This window comes from Pristiophorus japonicus, chromosome 12, assembly GCF_044704955.1.
Source record: "Pristiophorus japonicus isolate sPriJap1 chromosome 12, sPriJap1.hap1, whole genome shotgun sequence".
NCBI classification, from domain to species: domain Eukaryota; kingdom Metazoa; phylum Chordata; class Chondrichthyes; family Pristiophoridae; genus Pristiophorus; species Pristiophorus japonicus.
In genome coordinates, this window is record NC_091988.1 from 107961489 (window position 1) to 107985558 (window position 24070).

At 47.1% G+C, this 24070-nt stretch overlaps 1 protein-coding gene across 1 annotated transcript in view; it reads left to right on the forward strand.

Moving 5' to 3' along the window:
• Positions 1–6953: 6953 nt before the first annotated feature.
• Positions 6954–24070, forward strand: part of LOC139276833 (zinc finger protein 624-like) — a gene marked incomplete at its 5' end in the record, with an annotated part of 38678 nt that continues 21561 nt past the window's right edge. Inside the window, 4 exons of the mRNA XM_070894832.1 lie at positions 6954–7599; positions 8768–8775; positions 21442–21539; positions 22712–22831. Of these exons, the coding sequence (XP_070750933.1) occupies positions 6954–7599; positions 8768–8775; positions 21442–21539; positions 22712–22831 (872 nt within the window). The remainder of the gene's footprint in view (positions 7600–8767; positions 8776–21441; positions 21540–22711; positions 22832–24070) is intronic.

Consider the following 24070-nt stretch of genomic DNA (forward strand, 5'->3'; position numbering starts at 1 on the left):
TTGGCAAACAGTATGTAGTTGGGTGCCGCAGGGATCGGTGCTGGGTCCTCAATTATTTACAATCTATATTACTGACTTGGATGAAGGGACCGAGTGTAATGTAATCAAGTTTGCTGATGACACAAAGATGGGTGGGAAAGCAAATTGTGAGGAGGGCACAAAAAATCTGCAAAGGGATATAGACAGGCTAAGTGAATGGGCAAAATTTTGGCAGATGCAGTATAATGTGGGAAAATGTGAGGATATCCACTTTAGCAGAAAAAATAGAAAAGCAGATTATAATTTAAATGGAAAAAAATTACAAAGTGCTGCAGTACAGAGGGACCTGGGGGTCCTTGTGCATGAAACATGAAACGTTAGCATGCAGGTACAGCAAATAATCAGGAAGGAAAACGGAACGTTGGCCTTTATTGCAAGGGGGTTAGAGTATAAAAGCAGAGAAGTCCTGCTACAACTGTACAGGGTATTGATGAGGCCATACTTGGAGTACTGTGTACAGTTTTGGTCTCCTTATTTAAAAAAGGATATACTTGCATTGGAGGCTGTTTAGAGAAGGTTCACTGGCTTGATTCCACAGATGAGAGGGTTGACTTATGAAGATAGGTTGAGTAGGTTGGGTCTATACACATTGGAGTTCAGAGAATGAGAGGTGATCTTACCAAAACATAAAAGATAATGAGGGGGCTCAATAGGGTGGAAGCAGAGAGGATATTTCCACTCATCGGGGAAACTAAAACTAGGGGACATAGTCTCAGAATAAGGGGCCACCCATTTAAAACTGAGATGAGGAGGAATTTCTTCTCTCAGAGGGTTGTAAATTTGTGCAATTCACTGCCCCAGAGAGCTGTGGAGGCTGGGTCTTTGAATATATTTAAGGCGGAGATAGACAGATTTTTTAGTGATAAGGGAATAAAGGGAGAGGGCAGGGAAGTGGAGCTGAGTCCATGATCAGATCAGCCAGGATCTCATTAAATGGCGGAGCAGGCTCGAGGGGCCAAATGGCCTACTCCTGTTCCTATTTCTTGTGCTCTTCTGTTAATGTGTGTGTGAGCTGTGATTTAAACCTTACAGTGTATCAGAAGTGGGATAGAAACATAGAAAAATGGGTGCAGGAATAGGACATTTGGCCCTTCGAGCCTGCACCACCATTCAATAAGATCATGGCTGATCATTCACCTCAGTACCCCTTTCCTGCTTTCTCTCCATAACCCTTGATCGCTTTAGCTGTAAGGGCCATAGCCAACTCCCTCTTTAATATATCTAACGAACTGGCATCAACAACTCTCTGTGGAAGAGAATTCCACAGGTTAACAACTCTCTGTGAAGAAGTTTCTCCTCATCTCAGTCCTAAATGGCTTACTCCTTATCCTTAGACTGTGACCCCTGGTTCTGGACTCCCCCAACATCGGGAGCATTCTTTCTGCATCTAACCTGTCCAGTCCCGTCAGAATTATATATGTTTCTATGAGATCCCCTCATTCTTCTAAACTCCAGTGAATACAGGCCCAGTTGATCCAGTCTCTCCTCATCTGTCAGTCCTGCCATCCCGGGAATCAGTCTAGTGAACCTTCGCTGCACTCACTCAATAGCAAGAATGTTCTTCCTCAGATTAGGAAACCAAAACTGAACACAATATTCCAGGTGAGGCCTCACCAAGGCCCTGTACAACTGCAGTAAGACCTCCCTACTCCTATACTCAAATCCCCTAGCTATGAAGGCCAACATGCCATTTGCCATCTTCACAGCCTGCTACACCTGCATGCCAACCTTCAATGACTGATGTACCAGGTCTTGTTGCACTTCCCCTTTTCCTAATCTGCCGCCATTCAGATAATATTCTGCCTTTGTGTTTTTGCCACCAAAATGGATAACCTCATATTTATCCACATTATACTGCATCAGCCATGCATTTGCCCACTCACCTAACCTGTCCAAGTCACCCTGCAGCCTCTTAGCATCCTCCTCACAGCTCACACTGCGACCCAGTTTAGTGTCATCTGCAAATTTGGAGATATTACACTCAATTCCTTCATCTTGTTCATTAATGTATATTGTAAATAGCTGTGTCCCAGCACTGAGCCCTGCAGCACCTCACTTAGTCACTGCCTCCCATTCTGAAAAGGATCCGTTTATCCCAACTCTCTGCTTCCTGTCTGCCAACCAGTTCTCTATCCACGTCAGTACATTACCCCCAATACCATGCGCTTTGATTTTGAACACTAATCTCTTGTGTGGGACCTTGTCAAAAGTCTTTTGAAAGTCCAAATACACCACATCCACTGGTTCTCCCTGGTCCACTCTACTTGTTACATCCTCAAAAAATTCCAGAAGATTTGTCAAACATGATTTCCCTTTCATAAATCCATGCTGACTTGGACCGATCCTGTTTCTGCTTTTCCAAATGTGCTGCTATTTCATCTTTAATAATCACAGAATAGGAGTTTATACAGGTCTCGGTTTGTGAACCAGGGAGACTTCATCGACCGCATGTGATCTGGAGTTTCAGCAGCAGATAGGCTCAGACAGGGGCAGAGACAGGTGATTACACAGGTGGAATGAGGCCTTTGGGTCAAAGAGGAGCTCAGGGTCATTTAGGCCATTGAGATTGTAAACAGGCTGTTTCTGCCTCAGACAATGGCGAGGGAGGAAGATGGAGGTGGTCACTGTGGAATGATGATTGTAGTGGGGACCCCATCAGCCCGAGCATTAATCCACCCCTGTGGTCCCATAAACTAGAGCATTAATCCACCCCTGTGGTCCCGTAAACTAGAGCATTAATCCACCCCTGTGGTCCCGTAAACTAGAGCATTAATCCACCCCTGTGGTCCCATAAACTAGAGCATTAATCCACCCCTGTGCTCCCGTAAACTAGAGCATTAATCCAGCCCTGTGGTCCCGTAAACTAGAGCATTAATCCACCCCTGTGGTCCCATAAACTAGAGCATTAATCCACCCCTGTGGTCCCATAAACTAGAGCATTAATCCACCCCTGTGCTCCCGTAAACTAGAGCATTAATCCAGCCCTGTGGTCCCGTAAACTAGAGCATTAATCCACCCCTGTGGTCCCGTAAACTAGAGCATTAATCCACCCCTGTGGTCCCTTAACTAGAGCATTAATCCACCCCTGTGCTCCCGTAAACTAGAGCATTAATCCACCTCTGTGGTCCCGTAAACTAGAGCATTAATCCACCCCTGTGGTCCCGTAAACTAGAGCATTAATCCATCCCTGTGGTCCCATAAACTAGAGCATTAATCCACCCCTGTGGTCCCATAAACTAGAGCATTAATCCAACCCTGTGGTCCCATAAACTAGAGCATTAATCCACCCCTGTGGTCCCGTAAACTAGAGCATTAATCCATGCTTGTGGCCCCGTAAACTAAAGTGTTATTCCATCCCTTGCGGAGCCTTATTGGCCCGAGTATTAATCCACCCCGGCGGAAGGTCCATAGGCCCGAGCATTAATCCATCCCTGGGTAAGGCCCGAGCATGAATCCACACCGGAGAAACTTCACTTAACTCCTGCACTCTGAATTGTGTTTTGTAGCCATCTTTTCAACCATTTTGTTACCTGACCCTTGACCCCACACATTCTGACCTTGGTCATCTTGTAGATTATACATACTGCAGAGACAATGCATAAGTGATGGAGGGGATCAACATTGTAGCAAGTGTGCTGCCTTGTGGCCCGTGTGTTTTGAGATACTGTTAGTAGCATTTTTCACCTTGGGGGGCAGGGGGCTGGGACTGCTGCCAGTTTATTAAAGCCATGAACAGCTTCTCAGGTAGGACACACAAAAATGGTGCCTCGTAAGATTCCGTCTGAATAACAGGTCTGCACTGAAGTTAGAAAACACATTGAGTAAACATTTAGCAATTAAGCCCGACAGGACGGGGCCTGAGATATGAAGTTGTAACCTCTTATCCACGTCAACTGGGAGGGATTATCCTCCTCAAATTCGGCTGCCTTCAAAAGTTTGCTTCATGCCTGCTTCACAATGACATGCACGCCGTGATCCAGACCAACGGATCCACCACAGACCCAATACACGTGCGGACTGGGGTCAAGCTCTTTTCGATCTTCCTTGCTGCAATGCTCCATCTCACCCTCAGCAAGCTCCCCGCTGGAGTGGAGCTAAATTACAGGACAAACGGGAAATTGTTCAACCTCCGTCGCCTCCAGTCCAGAGCCAAGGTCGTCCCATCCTCTGTTACTGAATTACAGTATGGAGACGATGCTTGCATTGGTGCACTCTCAGATGTCGAACTCCAAACCATCGTCAACACCTTCACTGAAGCATATGAGAGTGTGAGCCTTACACTAAATATTCATAAGTCAAAGGTTCTCTACCAACCTGCCCCCACCACACAATACTGCCCCCTAATTATCAAGATCCATGACAAAGCATTGACCAACGTGAACCATTTTTCATACCTCGGGAGGCTAATGTCAACAAGGGCAGACATCGATGATGAAATCCAACACCGCATTCAGTGTGCCAGTGCACCCTTTGGTTGCCTGGGGAAAAGAGTGTTTGAAGACCAAGATCTCAAACCTAGCACCAAACTCATGGTCTACAGAGCAGTAGTGGTACCCGCCCTCCTATATGCTTCAGAGACAAGACTATGTATAGCAGGCACCTGAAAGCACTGGAGAAGTACTAACTCTGCCTCCGCAAGATCCTGCAAATCCATTGATAGGATAGGTGCGCTAACGTCAGTGTTCTTGCTCAGGCCAACATCCCCTGCATCGAAGCATTGACCACACTCGATCAGCTCCGATGGACAGGCCACATCATCCGCATGCCTGATACTATACTCCCAAAACAAGCACTCGACTCAGTGCTCCAACATGGCAAGCGAGCCGAGGTGGGCAGAGGAAATGCATCACGGACACCCTCAAAGCCTCCTTGAAAAAGTGGAACATCCCTGGCCCAAGACCGCTCAAAATGGAGGAGTGGCATCCGGGAAAGCACCGAACACCTCGAGTCTCTTTGCCAGGAACACGCGGAAGCCAAGTGCAAACAGCGGAAGGAACGCACGACAACCCAAGCACCCAACCCACCCATCCCTGCAACCACCGTCTGCCCCACCTGCGACAGAGGCTGTAGGTTCTGCATTGGACGAGTCAGTCACCTGAGAATTCGTATTAGTGTGGAAACAAATCATCCTGGACTCCGAGAGACTGTCTAAGAAGAAGAGTAACTGAAATGTGGCGGCCAGCGAACTTCGCACGATGGCAGAGGGAGTTTTGAGATTGTGTACAATGTACTAATTCATTTTGTTTATTATCCCATCGGCCACAATCTCGATCGGATGATAAAAAATGATCTGTTCGAAAATTGGGGCTCTAAAATGGCGGTGTGTTTACCCGCAGTGCCCCGCGCGGCGAAATGTGCCCTATCAATGACGACAGGAGCCCAGCGCACAGGTGCAGCTGGATTGGGTGTGTAGTTTGAGCATGCGCAGTGCGAATTGCAGCGACAAGCTGACGCGGAGGAGACGCTTCTGGACGGCGGTAAGAGTTTGTGGGAGCAGCAGAAGAATTAGACCGGCGGGTGGGCGGGGAAGCTTCATAAACACCCGGTGTAGGCCTGAGGCTCGTGTTTGCTCCGCGGTAAAAGGCCCGGCCGCCCGGGTCAACGGGGTCACTGGCCGCCATCCTGGAGCCCAGGACCTTGTGACTGAGAGGCGACAGTGCCACCCACAGCTGGCACTCAATCTATAAATATGGTCAAAATAACACAAGCAAACCTTCACAGAAAGCAACTTTGGGAACAACTGAATAAATCTGGATCTGGAACACTACCTGAACACGTGCTGGGAGCTGATTCCACCAATGATTTTACAAGTGAGATGGACAGGTCCTTGAGGATGGATCTTACAGGGACAGGGTTATGGACGACAAGCCGGGATGTGGGACTGAGCACCACTATTGAGGCAGCACAGGCACTATGGGCCCAATGGCCTCCTGTGCTGTGTGTTTCTATGATTCAATGAACACTAACAGAACCAAACCAAAAAATAATTTTCCTTGGTTATCGATTATTTCACTAAATGTAAACAGAGTGCACTATACACTAACAACTTACAATAAAATGTCCCAAGGCGCTTCACAGTCGCGTCCCAGACAAGAATTGACACATACTTTGTTTGTGGTGCATTGCACCTACATAAAGTTCCTTAGGAACTGTAACCATGTTATTGCGATTGATACGGAGGTTGCGCTCACTCTCCTCGTACACCTGGTCTCCAAAGGATGCACAACAGGAGTAATGCTGCTGAGCTCAGCTCTTTCTGATCAGAAAATGTCAACTATTTAACCTCGCCAGGAAATGCAGAAAAGAGGCAGCAGTGCTCAGTGGCTGCCCAGGAAAGAACGATTTACATTAAACTCCTTCACCCAAAGAGCGGTATGAATGTGGAACTTGCTGCCACAGGGAGTAGTTGCGGCGAATAGAATGGATGTATTTAAGGGGAAGCTGGCAAAGCACATGGGAGAAAGGAATAGAAGGATATGCTGATAGGGGGAGATGAAGTGGGGGCTCGTATGGAGCATAACCAGCGGCATTTGGACTGAATGGCCTGTTTCTGTGCTGTACAATCTATGTAATTCTATGTAACAAGTGAGGAAAGAATGTTCAAATAAAACTAGAATTATCTGTTCTGAATTTCAATCCTGAACTTACCGTGATGACTTTTGTAAACTGCTTTACAGGGAATATCATCAGGCTTTCAATGTGGAAGGAGAAATGTTTGTCTGTTCTGTCTGTGGATTTCAGACATCAGTGTGACTGGAGAAGGCCCGAGACACACACACCCGAGTGAGAGTGTTCCAGTGCACTGACTGTGGAAAGAGCTTTAACCAGTTACACAGCCTGAAAACATCACCATTCACAGCGGGGAGAAACCGTACACGTGTTGTGTGTGTGGACGTGGCTTCGACTGATCGTCCAACCTGGAGAGACACAAGGACACCCGCACCACGGAGAAACCGTGGGAATGTGAGGACTGTGGGAAGGGATACAAGTTCCCGTCTCGGTTGGAAATTCATCGACGCAGTCACACCGGGGAGAGACCGTTCATCTGTCCCGTGTGTGGGAAGGGATTCAGTTGGGCATCCGTCCTCCAATCACACCAGCGAATTCACACTGATGAGAGACCGTTCAGTTGCTCTCAGTGCGGGAAGAAATTCAGGCAGTCAGCCGCCCTCATTGGGCACAAACGTGTTCACACTGGGGAGAGGCCGTTCACCTGCACCGTGTGTGGGAAGGGATTCATTTCTTTTTCCCACCTCACTATTCACACGCGAGCTCACACTGGGGAGAGGCCATTCATCTGCTCTGTGTGTGGGAAAGGATTCATTTCCTCAGCCAACCATTTGATACACCAGGCTATTCACACTGAGGAGAGGCCGTTCACCTGCTCCGTGTGTGGGACGGGATTCATCCGTTCATCCCACCTTTTGACACACCAACGCACTCACACTGGGGAGAGGCCATTCACCTGCTCGGTGTGTGGGAAGGGATACATTTGTTCATCCCACCTCATTGCACACCAACTTGTTCACTCTGATAACAGACCTTTTAAATGTTCTAACTGTGAGAAGAGATTTAAAAGCACAAATAGTCTGCTCAAACACCAACGCACTCACACTGGGGAGAGGCCATTCAACTGTTCCTTCTGTGAGAAGCGATTCACTCGTCCATCCCATCTGCGGGCACACCAGCAAGTTCACAAGTGACTGCAGGGCTTGGATTCTGCTGTTAATCGCATCCACCAGCTTGCATTTATATAGCTCCTTTAACTCAGCTTGCCCCGCTCACCCATCACCCCTGTGCTTGCTGACCTACATTGGCTCCCAGTTGAATAATGTCTCGATTTTAAAATTCTCAGCCTTGTTTTCAAATTTCCTCCATGGCCTCACGCCTCCCTACCTCTGTAACCTCCTCCAGCCTGTAAGGGGATCAAGTATTGTCACCCAAGTGGATGTAGACAGATGTCACTAAAGTAGATACTGAAGGTCGTGAATTGTTCGGACACATAAAATGGTCCAGATTAAAGGGCTTATCAGTAGTCGGAGGTTGTGAGGAGTCGGGAGTTGCTCCACCTCAAGGTCGGGATTGTAATATATCGCTTATTGACAGATTGCATGTAAAACTCGCTTATGTATGTAAAGCTCACTTATAAAACTCGCTTATAAATGGGTTTTTGGAGAAAGGCTAAGAAGCAAAGCTTGATGGTAAATGAACCAACAAATGTGTTGAAACATAGAAACATAGAAAATAGGTGCAGGAGTAGGCCACTCAGCCCTTCAAGCCTGCACAGCCATTCAATAAGATCATGGCTGATCATTCACCTCGGTACCCCTTTCCTGCTTCTCTCCATACCCCTTGATCTCTTTAGCCATAAGGGCCAAATCTAACTCCCTCTTGAATATATCCAACGAACTGACCTCAACAACTCTCTGCGGTATAGAAACTTTAGTACAGACTGATAGAACATGGAAACTTACATATTTAGAACAGAACACCACCTACCAAAGACAGTGGGGAGTGGGCTGTCTGGAAACCTAGATTGTAGCAGCAGCTGCATTCATGGGAACGAGAGTTTTGCTTGGAGCTCTTGGGAAAGGGATAATATTGGCTGATAAGAAACCAGGTTCATATCAAATCCTGGGAAACAAGGTCAACCAACACGTCATGAGAAACTGAGGCAAAGTTGACACTGTAGAACAACACGTTCCAGAAGGGTGACATGTGATGGGAGGTGGACAGGTTGGGAAACCAGCAGCCAGTCTGATAAGGGTCTACGAATCAATGACGCTGTCGGCCAATCGGTGGTCATAGAAGATTTGTAGGAGGGTCACACACCTCGGAAAACTGTATAACTGTGCATGTACAAACCCTTGTATTTCTAAGGTTCGTTCCTGAACTCTTCCCCTGCATGCTTGAATAAAGATCGGTTGAACTGAGGTTTCATCTGTGTGATTCCGTAGTCACTATACGGGCGGGTGTCCACCTTGAAGAGGAGAAGTCTTTTTACCACAACAAGCCCCACAACCCTACGAGATATCTGCGCACCTCCAATTCTTGTGCATCCTCAATTTTAAGTGTTATGCTGATAGATTGAAATGAGGATAGATAGGAGGCTTGAGCTGATTGGGCCAAATGGCCTGTTTCTGCGTCGTATATCCGATGTAATCGCTGCAGCCTCGGTCCTCAGCTCTGGAACTCCCTCCCTAACCCTCTCCGCCTCTTTAGCTGCTCTTTAAAACCTCTCTCTTTAACAGAGCTTTCAGTCATTGCCTTAATATCTCCCTATGGGGCTCGGTGTTGAGCTGGTTCACCACCTTTCCTGATGTGCTTCAGGCACTTTATTAAACATGCATACTGCAGAATTAATCTGATAGGAGAACACTTACAGCCACATAAGGAGATATTAGGACAGGTGACCAAAAGCTTGGTTTTAAGCAGCATCTGAAGGAAGGATGGAGAGGCAGAGAGTCGGAGAGCTTTGGGAATACAAGAACTAGGAACAGTGACTTAGTGCCTAACAAGCTATCGATCTCAGTTTTGCATATACTCAATGACAACATTCACAGCCCTCTTACGTAGAGAATTCCAAAGATTATAACCCTCTGTGAAGAAATTTCTCTTCACCTCTGTCCCAAATGGCCAACCGCTTATCCTGAGACTGATCCCCTTGTCACTGGACCAAGACCCTTGCTCCATCAAACTCGTGCAGTGGCTGGTGTGCAACGGCCACCTCACGTTAAAGGAATTCACGCACAGGCATCTTCCACCATTTAAAATGAGTTCATCAGTCACCGTAGTAGTCAGTCCGGAGTGTGGAAACAAGTCATCCTCGACCCCGAGCACTGCCTATGATGATGATGATGATGACCCCTTGTTCTAGACTCTCCAGCCAGGGGAAACAATCTCAGCATCTCCCCTGTCAATCCCGGTAAGCATTTAATTTATTTCAATCAGATCGTCTTTCATTCTTCTAAACTCCAGAGAGTTTAGGCCCATTCTACTCAACTGGGACAGCCCTCATCACAGGAATCAATCGAGTGAATCTTTGTTGCACTCCCTCTAAGGCAAGTATATCCTTCCTTAGGTAAGGTTACCCAGAGTGTGCCCAGTACTTTAGGTGTGGTCTCACCAAAGCCCTGTATAATTGCAGCAAGACTTCCTTAACTCCAACCCCACCCCCCATTTCAATAGAGCCTAACATACCATTTCCTTTCATAATTGCTTGCTGTACCTGCATGGGAACGGTATAATTGTGGTAATGTTACTGGTCTAATAATCGGAAACACGAGTTAAAATCCCACCATGGCAGCTGTGGAATTTAAATTCAGTTCATTAAAAAAATATGGAATAAAAATCTAGGATCAGTAATGTTAACCATGTCACTATCGGAAAAACCCATCGGGTTCACTAAAACCGTTTGGGGAAGGGAATCTACCATCCTTATCTGGTCTGGCCGATAATGTGACCCAGTCAATGTGGTTGACTCTTACCTGCCCTCTGAAATGGTCTAGCAAGCTGCTCAGTTGCCTTCACCACCACCTTCTCGAGGGCAATTAGGAATGGGAAATAAATGCTGGCCTTGCCAGAGACACCCACATCCAATGAATTAAAATTGAATTAAAAATGTTAACTTTCTTGCTGTACCTGCATGTTCTGGGAGGGAAATCCAGAGCTTGGGGCCTAGCGCCAATGATGAGGCGATGGAAATCACGCACGTGCAAAAGGGTAGAATTGGAGGCGTGCAGAGATCTCGGAGGCTCATAGGGCTGGGGCTACAGAGATTGGGACTGAATCTCTTCATTCTGGAAGTTGGGGGTTTGTTTGTAATATATTGATCCCCTCTCTCACCATCGAGGTGTGAATAGACCATCACGCCTGCAAACCTCGTTTTACTTATAAATCCATTCAGCAAATGTATTGAACAAATGATGACCAGGTCCTCCAGCTCGATATGGACAGCAGACAGTGAGTTGTGTAACTTGAGGACAGGGCTGTGTAAGCTCTGAATGTTGGTGACCACAAGTAGACGTTGAGCTATGTGATGTACGGGCTGTTCAAAGCTGTTAACATGGCAACTATCGAAGGAATTACTCTTAAAGTAATCACACCGATTTATAACATCCGACTCTGGTCCCTTCTGCAATTGAAACTTATCATAACCTTTAAAATAATGATTGTCTTACCAAAGTAATCAGTTGGGAAAAAACTAATTTTGATTGGATGAGAATGGATCGAGAGAAGGTAAACTGGAAAAAACATTACACAAGGAGATAGAACAGCTTAGCCAAGCTTGAATTCTTTGAAGAAGTTATAGAATGGACCAGGGTAACACTGGATAATCTATTTGGACTTTCAAAGGCCTTCTACAGGTAGACTCATGATTAAGGTCAGAGTATATGGGGTCAGGGGTCAGGGGTCAGGGAGCAGAATGGAAAGTAAGCTGGCTACGGAACAGAAAACAGAGAGATGGGCTTAAGGCAGCGACTCAGACTGGCAACAGGTGAGAAATGGTGTTCCACAGGGATGGGTGCGACCACATTTACATGGACGGTTTGGAGACAATTTCAAAACTTCCAGGTGACACCAAATTGTGGGTATCGTTAATACAGAGGAAGACTGCGACAAAATACAAGAAGATGTTAATTAACTTGCAGAATGGGCGTTTAAGTTGTAAATGAATTTCAAAATGGTTAAGTGTGAGGTGGTGCATTTTGGTAGGATGACTAAGGAGACCACATACAACTAAGGAATTTTGGCCTTTACCTGGATGGATTACCTGCTAAAGGAGCGGAGTTTGGTTAAAAGAACTGTTAATGACGGTTGAAGAGGCATGGAGAGAGCTTGACCAAACTCGAAGTGTTTTGCAGACATCTGGAAGGCTACAGACAAGGAGGTCTTGAGAGACTGTGGGTAACCATGGGAAACACTCGCTGCTGTTTGGTAGCATCAGTCTGTATAACCAAGGGAAGGAGAGAATTGGCAATTACTGAGCGGTTATTACTGTCAGCAAGAATGGTACAAGAGACAGTCCCCGAGTCCCCCCAGGGTCTGGTCACCCAGGGTCCGGTGCCCCAGTGTCCAGTCCCCCAGCCCGCCCAGTGTCCAGTCCCCCAGCCCGCCCAGTGTCCAGTCCCCCAGCCCACCCAATGTCCAGTCCCCCAGCCCACCCAGGGTCCAGTCCCCCAGTGTCCAGTCCCCCAGCCCGCCCAGTGTCCAGTCCCCCAGTGTCCGGTCCCCCAGCCCACCCAGGGTCCAGTCCCCCAGCCCGCCCAGAGTCCAGTCCCCCAGTGTCCGGTCCCCCAGCCCACCCAATGTCCAGTCCCCCAGCCCACCCAGGGTCCAGTCCCCCAGTGTCCAGTCCCCCAGCCCACCCAGGGTCCAGTCCCCCAGCCCGCCCAGTGTCCAGTCCCCCAGTGTCCGGTCCCCCAGCCCACCCAGTGTCCAGTCCCCCAGCCCACCCAGGGTCCAGTCCCCCAGTGTCCAGTCCCCCAGCCCACCCAGGGTCCAGTCCCCCAGCCCGCCCAGAGTCCAGTCCCCCAGTGTCCGGTCCCCCAGCCCACCCAGTGTCCAGTCCCCCAGCCCACCCAGGGTCCAGTCCCCCAGTGTCCGGTCCCCCAGCCCACCCAGGGTCCAGTCCCCCAGTGTCCGGTCCCCCAGCCCACCCAAGGTCCAGTCCCCCAGTGTCCAGTCCCCCAGCCCACCCAGTGTCCAGTCCCCCAGCCTGCCCAGGGTCCTGTCCACCAGTGTCCGGTCCCCCAGCCCACCCAGGGTCCAGTCCCCCAGCCCGCCCAGGGTCCAGTCCCCCAGCCTGTCCAGTCCCCCAGCCCACCCAGTGTCCAGTCCCCCAGCCCACCCAGTATCCAGTCCCCCAGCCTGCCCAGGGTCCAGTCCCCCAGCCCGCCCATGGTCCAGTCCCCCAGGGTCCAGTCCCCCAGCCCGCCCAGGGTCCAGTCCCCCAGGGTCCGGTGCCCCATCCTGCCCAGGGTCCAGTCCCCCAGTGTCCGGTCCCCCAGCCCGCCCAGGGTCCAGTCCCCCAGCCTGCCCAGGGTCCGGTCCCCCAGGGTCCAGTCCCCCAGCCTGTCCAGGGTCCGGTCCCCCAGCCCGCCCAGGGTCTGGTCCGTGAGTCAGAACAGAAGAAGGGGATGCACGAAGTGGGTGGATTATTAACCTCTGACCATGCAGGATGTGGGCAGGGGATTAAGCAGAAGAATCAGCCATTCTAAGGCTTGAATTGCATTACTGATTTAAAACTGCCTGCATCTCGACCTGTAAACTTGTACTGTGTTAATGTTAATAAAAACCAGCAGTTAGAAAAGTTCAAAGGTTATTTGATTTCACCTCTGATTATCCTAAAGAATTAAGAGAGTAAAAACAAGCACCTTACAGAGGAAAGGGCAGAAGGGAGGCTGAAGGCTTCCTGGAGGTGCCTGGGGAACTCCTGCTCCTGGCCCACAGGGAGTGTGAAAACAGACAGCTTCTGGAGCCTGCATTTCACTGCTGGGTTTCTCCAGCCCTGTTCAATTATATCCGGCTCCCAATTGCACAGGGGAAAGTCGGAACACTCGCAAGGCTCAAAAAACACCGGTGTAAAAATGGCGGCAGGCGCATCGCTTTAAACATCCACCTCACTACCGCAGGCAAGCAGAGGCACTGTGCCTTTAACTACCAATAAACACAGCACAGAGAAGGGTGAAGCTGTGGGGGTCCCTTTAATTGCCAACTACACAGAGACAATGCCCCTACTGTCCCTAGGGGTGGGAAGGAGGGGGAGACAACTCACTCTCCTTGATTCTGATCAGTAATGGCCGCAGACTCCTGTCTTCCTGTCCATTTGATTCATTCCTGCTCCGCCTCCATTTCACTGCCATCATGAATGACCTTCAATGGTGGGGAGAATTGCACAGAATGCTCCGGGATCCTCCCTATCCCTGTCACGGGCCCAGCGTGCAGGCGGGGGATGGACTCTCCTTCCACATTGAAAGGCCAATGATATTACCTCGGATTATATGGGATATATAGCACAGGAACAGGCCGTTTGGCCCAACCAGTCCATGCCGGCATTTATGCTGCACTCGAGCCTCCTCCCGTCTTTCCTCATCTAAATCTATCACCATAACCCTCTATTCCCTTCTCCCTCATATACTTGTCCAGCCTCCCCTTAAATGCATCGATACTATTCGCCTCAACCCCTCCCTGTGGTAGTGAGTTCCACATTCTCACCACTCTCTGGGTAAAGAATGTTCTTCTGAATTCCCCATTGGATTACTTGGAGACTATCTTATATTGATGGCCTCTAGTTATGCTCTTCCCCCAAGGGGAACATTCTCTCTGTATCCACTCTCTCAAAACCTTTCATCATTTTAAAGACTTCTATTAGGTCATCCCTCAGCCTTCTTGAAAAAACTAAACCTACTTCATCCTTTTCTGATATGTATACTCTCGCATTTCTGGTACCATCTCTGTAAATCTTCTCTGCACCCTCTCCAGTGCCTCTTTATCCTTTTTATAATATGGCGACCAGAACTGTACGCAGTATTCTACGATCGGTCTAACCAAGGTTCGATACAGGTTTAACATAACTTCCCTACTTTTCAATTCTATAGCTCTAGAAATTATCCTTAGTGTTTGGTTTGCCTTTTTATATCCTCACTAATCCGTGTCGCTACTTTTAGCAATTTGTGTATTTGTATCCGAGATCCCTTTGTTCCTCTCCCACCCAGACCCGCACCCTCCAAGTAATAAGTGACCTCCCTATTCTTCCACCGAAATGTAATACCTCACATTTATCTGTGTTGAACTCCATTTGCCAATTATATGCCCAATCTGCAAGTTTATTATGTCCCCCTGTAATTTGTTGCAGTCCTCCTCAATATTGATTATCGCTCTTAATTTGGTGTCATCCACAAATTTAGAAATTGTGTTTTTGATTCCAAAGTCTAAATCGTTAATGTAAGTTGTGAACAACAGTGGTCCCAGCACTGATCCTTGTGGAACACCACAAACCACCTTCTGCCACTCTCTGCTTTCTGTCTTGAAGTAAGCTGACTATCCATTATGCTACTTGTCCCCTCACTCTGACCTTTTTCATCAGTCTATTATGAGGAAGAGAGTGTTTGAAGACCAGGACCTCAAACCCAGCACCAAGCTCATGGTCTCCAGAGCAGTAGTGATACCCGCCCTCCTATATGCTTCAGAGTCATGGAGTAAGTACAGCAAGCACCTCAAAGCACATGGCTAACTAAGCAAATAAGGGAGGGTATCAAATTGAAAACAAGGGCATACAATGTGGCCAAGACTAGAAACATAGAAACATACAAATTTACAGCGTAGAAGGAGGCTATTTTGACTATCGTGTCCACGCCGGCCGACAAAGAGCTGCACAGCCCTTGGTCAGCAGCCCTAAAGGTTACATATGAACCTATGAACAATGACTAATGAGAGGCTAGAGGATTGGTAAACTTTTACAAGCCAGGAAAGAACAACTAAAAAAAAATAGAGAGGGGGAAGATAGATTATGAAAGTAAACGAGCACGGAATATAAAAACAGATAGTAAGAGTTTCCACAGGTAGATAAAAAGGAAAAGAGTGGCTAAAGTAAATGTTGGTCACCTAGAGGGTGAGACTGGAGAAGTAATATTGGGGAACAGGGAAATGGCAGAGACATTGAACAAATATTTTGTATCGGGCTTCACGGTAGAAGACACTAAAAACATCCCAATAGTGGATAATCAAGGGACTACAGAGAGAGAGGAACTTAATACAATCACTGTCACTAATGAAGTAGTACTCGGTAAAATAATGGGACTAAAGGCGGACAAGGCTCCTTCACATGATGGCTTGCATCTGAAGGGTCTTAAAGGAAATGGCTGCAGAGATAGTGGATGCATATGTTACAAAATTTTACCAAAATTCCCTGGATTCTGGGGAGGTCCCAGCGGATTGGAAAACCACAAATGTAACACCAGTATTTAACAAGAGGCAGACAGAAAGCAGGAAACTATAGACCAGTTAGCCTAACGACTGACGTTGGGAAAATACTGGAGTCCATTATTCAGGAAGCAGTAGCAGGACATTTGGAAAAGCATAATTCAATCAAGCAGATCCAGCATGGTTTTATGAAATGGAAATCATGTTTGACAAATTGGCTGGAGCTCTTTGAGAATGTAATGAGCAGGGTGGATAAGGGGAAACCAGTGGATGTGGTGTATTTGGATTTCCAGAAGACATTCGATAAGGTGCCACATAAAAGGTTACTGCACAAGATAAAAGTTCACGGGGTTGGGGGTAATATATTAGCATGGATAGAGGATTGGCTAACTAACAGAAAACAGAGAGCTGGGATAAATGGGTAATTTTCCAGTTGGCAAACAGTGACAAGTGGGGTGCCGCAGGGATCGGTGCTGGGTCCTCAACTATTTACAATCTATATTAATGACTTGGATGAAGAGACCGAGTGTCATGTAGCCAAGTTTGCTGATGATACAAAGATGGTTGGGAAAGCAAATTGTGAGGACACAAAAAATCTTCAAAGGGATATAGACAGGCTAAGTGAGTGGGCAAAAAATTTAGCAGATAGGAGTATAATGTGAGAAAATGTGAGGTTATCCACTTTGGCAGAAAAAATAGAAAAGCAAATTATAATTTAAATGGAGAAAAATTGCGAAGTGCTGCGGTGCAGAGGGACCATGGGGTCCTTGTGCATGAAACACAAAAAGTTAGTATGTAGGTACAGCAAGTAATCAGGAAGGCAAACGGAATGTTGGCCTTTATTGCAAGGGGGATAGAGTATAAAAGCAGAGAAGTCCTGCTACAACTGTATAGGGTATTGGTGAGGCCACACCTGGAGTATTGCGTACCGTTTTGGTCTCCGTATTTAAGGAAAGATATACTTGCATTGGAGGCAGTTCAGAAAAGGTTCACTAAGTTGATGCCGCAGATGAGGGGGTTGACTTATGAAGGTAGGTTGGACCTACACTCATTGGAGTTCAGAAGAATGAGAGGTGATCTTATTGAAACATATAAGATAATGAGGGGGCTCGACAAGGTGGATACAGAGAGGATATTTCCACTAATAGTGGAAACTAAAACCAGGGTACATAGTCTCAGAATAAGGGGCCGCCCATTTAAAACTGAGATGAGGAGGAATGTCTTCTCTCAGAGGGTTCTCTGCCCCAGAGAGCTGTGGAGGCTGGATCATTGAATATATTTAAACTGGAGATAGACAGATTTTTGAGCAATAAGGGAATAAAGAGTTATGGTGAGCGGGCAGGGAAGTGGAGCTGAGCCCATGATCAGATCAGCCATGATTTTATTAAATGGCGGAGCAGGCTCGAGGGGCCTACTCCTGCTCCTAGTTCTTATGTTCTTGCAAATCCATTGGCAGGATAGGCGCACCAACATCAGTGTCCTCGCTCAGGCCAATATCCCCAGCATCGAAGCATTGACCACACTCGATCATCTCCGATGGAAGGGGCACATCGTCCGCATCTCCGATACTAGACTCCCAAAACAAGCATCTACTCTGAGCTCCAACATGGGAAGCGAGCCCCAGGTGGGAAGAGGAAACACTTCAAGGACACCCTGAAAACCTCCTGGAAAAAGTGTAACATCCCCATTGATACCTGGGAATCCCTGGCCCAAGACCGCTCAAAGTGGAGAAGCATCTGGGAAGGCGCTGAACACCTCGAGTCTCTTCACCAGGAGCACGCGGAAGCCAAGCGCAAACAGCGGAAGGAGCGCACGACAACTCAAGCCCCCCACCCTCCCGTCCCTTCGACCACCGTCTGCCCCACCTGTGACAGAGACTGTAGGTCCCGCATTGTCTCATCAGTCACCCGAGAACTCATATTAGCGTGGAAGCAAGTCATCCTCGACTCCGAGGGACTGCCTAAGAAGACGACGACCTTATCGATGGCCTTTTGAAAATCTAGATAAATTACATCTACTACATTATCATTGTCTAGTCTGTTACCTCTTCAAAAAATGCAATGAGGTTGGTCAAGCAAGACTTTCTCTTTTGAAATCCATGCTGACTATTCGTTAGTATATTTTTGGTTTCTAGATGTTCTTCTATTTTCGCCTTTAGTAGGGATTCCATTCTTTTTCCAACCACCGATGTTAAGCTGACAGGTCTATAATTCCCTGGACATGTTCTATCCTCCTTTTTTAATATCGGTATGATGTTAGCTCCTCTGGCACTACACCTTTTTCTGACGTATTTTTAAATATGTGTAGTAAGGGCTCTATCTCTTCCCTGGCTTCTTTTAAAATGTGTGGATGCAATCCATCCGGACCAGGGGTTTTATCCTCTTTGAGTTTGATTAGTTTAGTTAATATAACCCTTCTTTTTATTTGAAATGTATTTTTCTCATCACTAATCTCATCATCCAATGTCATGTCCAACTGTTCTATCTCCCTACTGTAAATACTGATACAAAATAATGATTTAGTATTTGTGCCATTTCTCTAGCGTTACCTGTGGTATTATCCTGTCTATCCCTTAATGGCCTATTCCCATCCCAACTTTCCTTTTTTATTGATATGCCCATAAAATATTTTACTATTTTGTTTTATGTTCCCTGATAATTTCATTTCATAGTTCCTCTTTGCTTTCCCAATTGTTTTTTTTTTGACTTCTCCTATTCTTTTCTCTTCATAAAACTGGATTTGTTTCTGGCTGTGGCGAAAATGGCCTTGGTTTTTCATCTGTTTTTCTGCCTCTCCCAGGAGAGGATTGGGGTGAGGTGGAGTGTATATGTTGTGATACACAAGGTAGCGGGATTGTGTGGGTCAGGCTGGATGGACCTGTCCGATATTGTTCATATTCCCCTTTGTCATGCACTCCCCTGCTGTCTATGTACTTAATGTAGGCCTCTTTCCTTACCCTCAATTGTTCCCTTATGGCTTTATTCATCCATGGAGTCTCATTAGTGTTTAGTTTGTCCTTTCCTTTTAGCAGAATATATTGTTCCTGAACTCTGTTGAACACCGTTTTAAATGTTTCCCATTGCTGCCCTACATCGTGTTTTCCCAATATTGTTGCCCATTTTGTTTTCCCAAGTTCTATTCTCAGCCCCTCAAAATCAACTTTTCTCCAATCTATTACCCTGATCTTTGTCATGCTTATGTCCTTCCCAATGATCATCTTAAAGCGTATTATATTATGATCACTATTGCCTAGATGTTCCCCTACTATTCTCTTATCTGCTCTGGTCCATTCCCCATTACTAGATCCAATAGCGAATCCTCCCTTGTTGGGCTTTTTACATATTGGGTTAGAAAGGAGTCCTGTACACATTGTAGGAACTCCATTCCCTTATCCCCTTTACCCACCTCCTCTGTCCAATTAATATCGGGGTAGTTGAAATCCCAATTGATTATTATTCTATACTTTTTGCTCATTTCCCTAATTTCTCTATATACTTCCTCCCCCTTCCTTCCACTATTAGGTGGTCTGCAGACTACATCTATTAGTGTGATTGATCCTTTACTATCTTTTATCTCTATCCATATGGATCCTATTTTTATCTTGCTGATAGCCACGTCATTTTTTTCTACTGCCATTATTTTATCACTAATAAGTGAAAGAAAGAAAAACTTACATTTATATAGCCCTTTCACAACTACCGGACGTCTCAAAGCACTTTACAGCCAATGAAGTATTTTTGGAGTGTAGTCACTGTTGTAATGTGCGAAGTACAGCTACTCCAACTACCCTTTTCCCTCTCTATCTTTTCTAAATATGTTATAACTTGCAATGTTCAATTTCCAGTCCGGAGTTTTCTGTAACCATGTCTCAGTAATCCCCTCTACGTTTGGTTCCTCACAGCGCAGATTGCCTCCGGCCCCCCTTTTTATCACGGACACGGCGTGCATTGCTGTACAGACAGTTCAACTCATTTTTAAGAGGATTTCCTCTCACTTTATGTTTAACCATCTTTTTAGACTCCTGTTCTATAACTCTATTTATTCATTGCCTTCCTTATTTTCTTTCCTATGCTCTCTCAGATCCTGCTGAATGGAGTGTGTGTGATGTGGATGTGAAGGCTGTGAGTTTGCGGCCTGTAAATGCTGCCCCCCTTCTCTCACAGCCTGGAAGAAGAGTTGACAAAAGCCCTGACTGTGAGCCCAGGATAGAAACTCACAACATTCTCTCCTCCTGGTTCCTGGACCAGGGAATGGCCGCGCATGCGCCCTGCTGCCCCAGCAAGATGGCGGCCGCTCCCCGGGCCTGTCACCAGGAGAAAGCCCCGCAGCTACCCCTCCCCCGGGGACCCGCTCGGGGCAAAGGCCGGAGGCCGCACTTGGTGTGTGTGAAACCCGCGTCCCCCCGGGGTTTATTAACCCGCTCCCTCCGCCCATCCCTCACCCACGGCCCCGCCCCACCGCGCATGCTCAGCTCACACTGCCCGGGTGACTGACGGCAGCTCCCCACCAATAGGGAGAGCGGGGGCGGGGCTGGAGGACCGAGTGGACAGTTGGTCCTCCAACCAATGGGAGTGTGTGAGGGGCGGGGCGGGGAGAAAGGAAATGCAGGGCATGTGCTGGAGATGGATTGTCAAACGGTGTTTGAGAAGGTGCCAGGTGTTGATCAGATTCAGGCTCACGGTATGAAAGGGAGTGGGGCAGCGTGGAGAGGAAGCTGGGGAAAGGGCAGGAACACACAGTAGGTTAATGCAGATTCAGAGTCGAGGTGATAGATTTTAGGAGGAAGAAAAACGTCGGAAATGTACATGAACGGTAAAACTTTGAAAGTAGAGGAACAGAGAGACTTAGGAGACTTGTCCTATTAGCAGGTTCAAAAGTCCATTGTCAGCAAATTTAATCCTGATAGAAGATAAACGCATCACCTTTGGCTTTGGGTGAAATGTTGTGATCATCGAGGTGAGCAGCACATGTCTCATCAAACTATTCTTCATTATCCCACAATACATGCCCAGGGCAGGTACAGCGAGAGTTAGATACAGAGTAAAGCTCCCTCTGCACTCCCATCAAACACTCCCAGGGCAGGTACAGCACAGGGTTATATACAGAGTAAAGCTGTAGTGGGATGGAGGAGAAGCTGCTGGGTTTCACCCAAGTACTGCTGGGCCCAGTGTGACCAACAATTGGTTGTGTTGGACTGTCAAGGGAGGCGGGTTCTGGGGGAGATTAGATTGTTAAACACACCCTGTCCGCACTATGTCAAAAATCCTGTTTTAGGAACTGTTTTGGGACTGTCAGGGGAGGTGGGTTCCCTTCCCTGAAGGACATTAAGGAACCGTTTGGGTTTTTACGACAATCTGTTAGCTTTTTCTAGTCACTTTTTTCTAGTGCCGGCCCCACAAATGACCATATGTTCAATTTCACAACCTGCCTTTGTGTTTTAGTGGATTCTCTCTCTGCCTTTTGCCTGTTTGTGTGAAGCGATTCACTCATTCAGCCGAGCTTCTGAGACACCAGCGAGTTCACACTGGGGAGAGGCCGTTTACCTGTTGTGTGTGTGGGAAGGGATTCACTAATTCATCTGTGAAGAGATCGCAAAGTTTCTGTTTAAAGAATGGACTTAGTTGAGAATATTTTGTGGATTTTATTTTTTTGAGGGTATTTTCCCTGTGCTGGGGTCACCCTGTGCAGATAAGTGAAAAAGCTGGTTTTGTTAAAACTCCAGAGACCGCATGACAGTTAGATATGACAAAAGAACTGTCAGTCATCCATTGACAAAAGAGCTTTTGGCCAGGAAGGGGGGTCATTGACAAAAGAGCTTTTGGCCAGGAAGGGGGGTCATTGACAAAAGAGCTGTCAGCCAGGAAGGGGGGTCATTAACAGAGCCACTCTAATATGCAAAAGAACTTTTCGCCTCCACCTCAGAAGGAAAGCAGAACAATGAACCCACTAGCCTGGCCAGCCAAAGAGGAGCCAGGTCTTTCCCAACACAAAGACTCAGAGAGATGCCCAGATTCAGGGCCATCAGCCCAATACACATGGGTTGGACGGCCCATCACTGACTAAGTACCCGTGCTTAGAAACAAAAGGATTTTAAAGATTGGCAGGAAAGATAGGGGGTAGCACTCCCATAAAGACAGGTTCTTTCCACTTTATTTTTAGCTTGTAGCTTGGAGCTGGCAGCTTGTATCTAGAGAGAGTTCTCTCTCCACCAAGATCGATGTACCAGGAGAAAGCCACAGTTCCGCAGAAGAAGCCGCCGAGACTGAAAACCAGGCAGTGACTTCCCACAGCTGAGCTGAGCTGAGCGAGGAAACCAACTGTGTGTGTAGTGGTGAGCATGATCGCGAGTGTCCCAAGCCAGTAACCAGAGATCCCAGGCGAACTGGGTGAGACTAAGGGCTCAGGCTCAGAAGTGAAGCTTTTTAGGGCTATTCTGGGAAGGTAGCTTCGACTGGGTAATTGGTTGGTAGGGGTGGAGTTAGAATCCAGCAGGGAATTACTGCATGTTACAGGTCCTCAGTTTTGTACTGTATTCGCCACCGAGACAGTGATTTTCGTTTAGTAGTGCATGTTTTAGCCAGTATATGTTAGACCAAATAAATCTAAGTACGATTTTTCACCGGAGCCTTCCTGTCCATGACTCATTTCATTTACACTCTGAATAATAATTCCCGGGTCTCGAACGTTCATAAGGCAGGGCGATTCGAACCGTGCGTCTAGCAATTGGGCTAGGATCAAAACCGCTTACATCTGATGTTCTGACACATCAGCGAGTTCACACTGGGGAGAGACCGTTCATTTGCTCTGAGCGTGGGAAGGGATTCACTCGGTCATCGCACCTCACTGAACATCAGCTTGTTCACACCGATAAGAGACCTTTTAAATGTTCTGACTCACAGATTCCTCGTAGCTCCAACGAAACAGGAAGAGGATACTCGATGAAACCTAAACAGCCATCCAATGGAATGATTTGTTTGATAAATGTCTTTCAGAGTAATGGTTTGATTGCTGAGGTAACCAGAGTCACATGGGCTGCACCTTATTGGACTTTAAATACAAGAACAGTTTGCAGCTTGGGTCAGAGAGCACCCTGGGAAGAAAGCTGACGACTACAGCCAGGGTAGAACATCCTTTGGGCTGTCCCTGGAGAGGGAGCAGGTGGAGGCTGCCCGTACGCTGCAGACCTTCCTGACTGCTGGGCACCGCACACACCAGCAACAGTATTCGGGTTTGATTTCATTCTAATTTGGTGTTAATTGTGCCCCTGTAAAGAGGGGGCTCTCTCGGTAGTTTGACATCGAGTGATGACAATGTCATTCTAATTGGCATTTTAAAAGAATCGAACTTCCTTTCGTGCCTCCCAGGCTTGGCAATTATCAAAGTCTGAGGTCAAGGATACAGCTTGTTAGATTGAGTCTTACGATATGAATATTACAATGTATTCCTTTGTCGAATCTGCCGTATGAATATTTTGCACTCATTTAACACGAGTTGTATTATTGTGGAATCTACATGTTAAAAATAAAGCCTGTGCTCGGGACTGAGGTGTGTGGAGTGCTTCATTGCAGATCTCAAACTCGATTAGGAATAGCGTAAAAGCTCAAGGATTGTAAGCAACTTCAGTCTGACATACACTGGAGATTGGTGTCAGTGACTGTGGGTGGGTTTATATCAGACAGGAGGAGATTGGTGTCAGTGACTGTGGGTGGGTTTATATCAGACAGGAGGAGATTGGTGTCAGTGACTGTGGGTGGGTTTATATCAGACAGGAGGAGATTGGTGTCAGTGACTGTGGGTGGGTTTATATCAGACAGGAGGAGATTGGTGTCAGTGACTGTGGGTGGGTTTATATCAGACAGGAGGAGATTGGTGTCAGTGACTGTGGGTGAGTTTATATCAGACAGGAGGAGATTGGTGTCAGTGACTGTGGGGTTGGTTTATATCAGACAGGAGATTAGTGTAAATGGACTGATGTCTCCAGGAAGGTTTTGCTCAGTGAAAATTCTGTGGGTAGTTGGGAATATGAGTAATGGGAATCACAGCCTACTTATCATGCACAGAGGCATCTAAACTGCTGTACCTGCCCTGGGAGTGTTTGATTGGACAG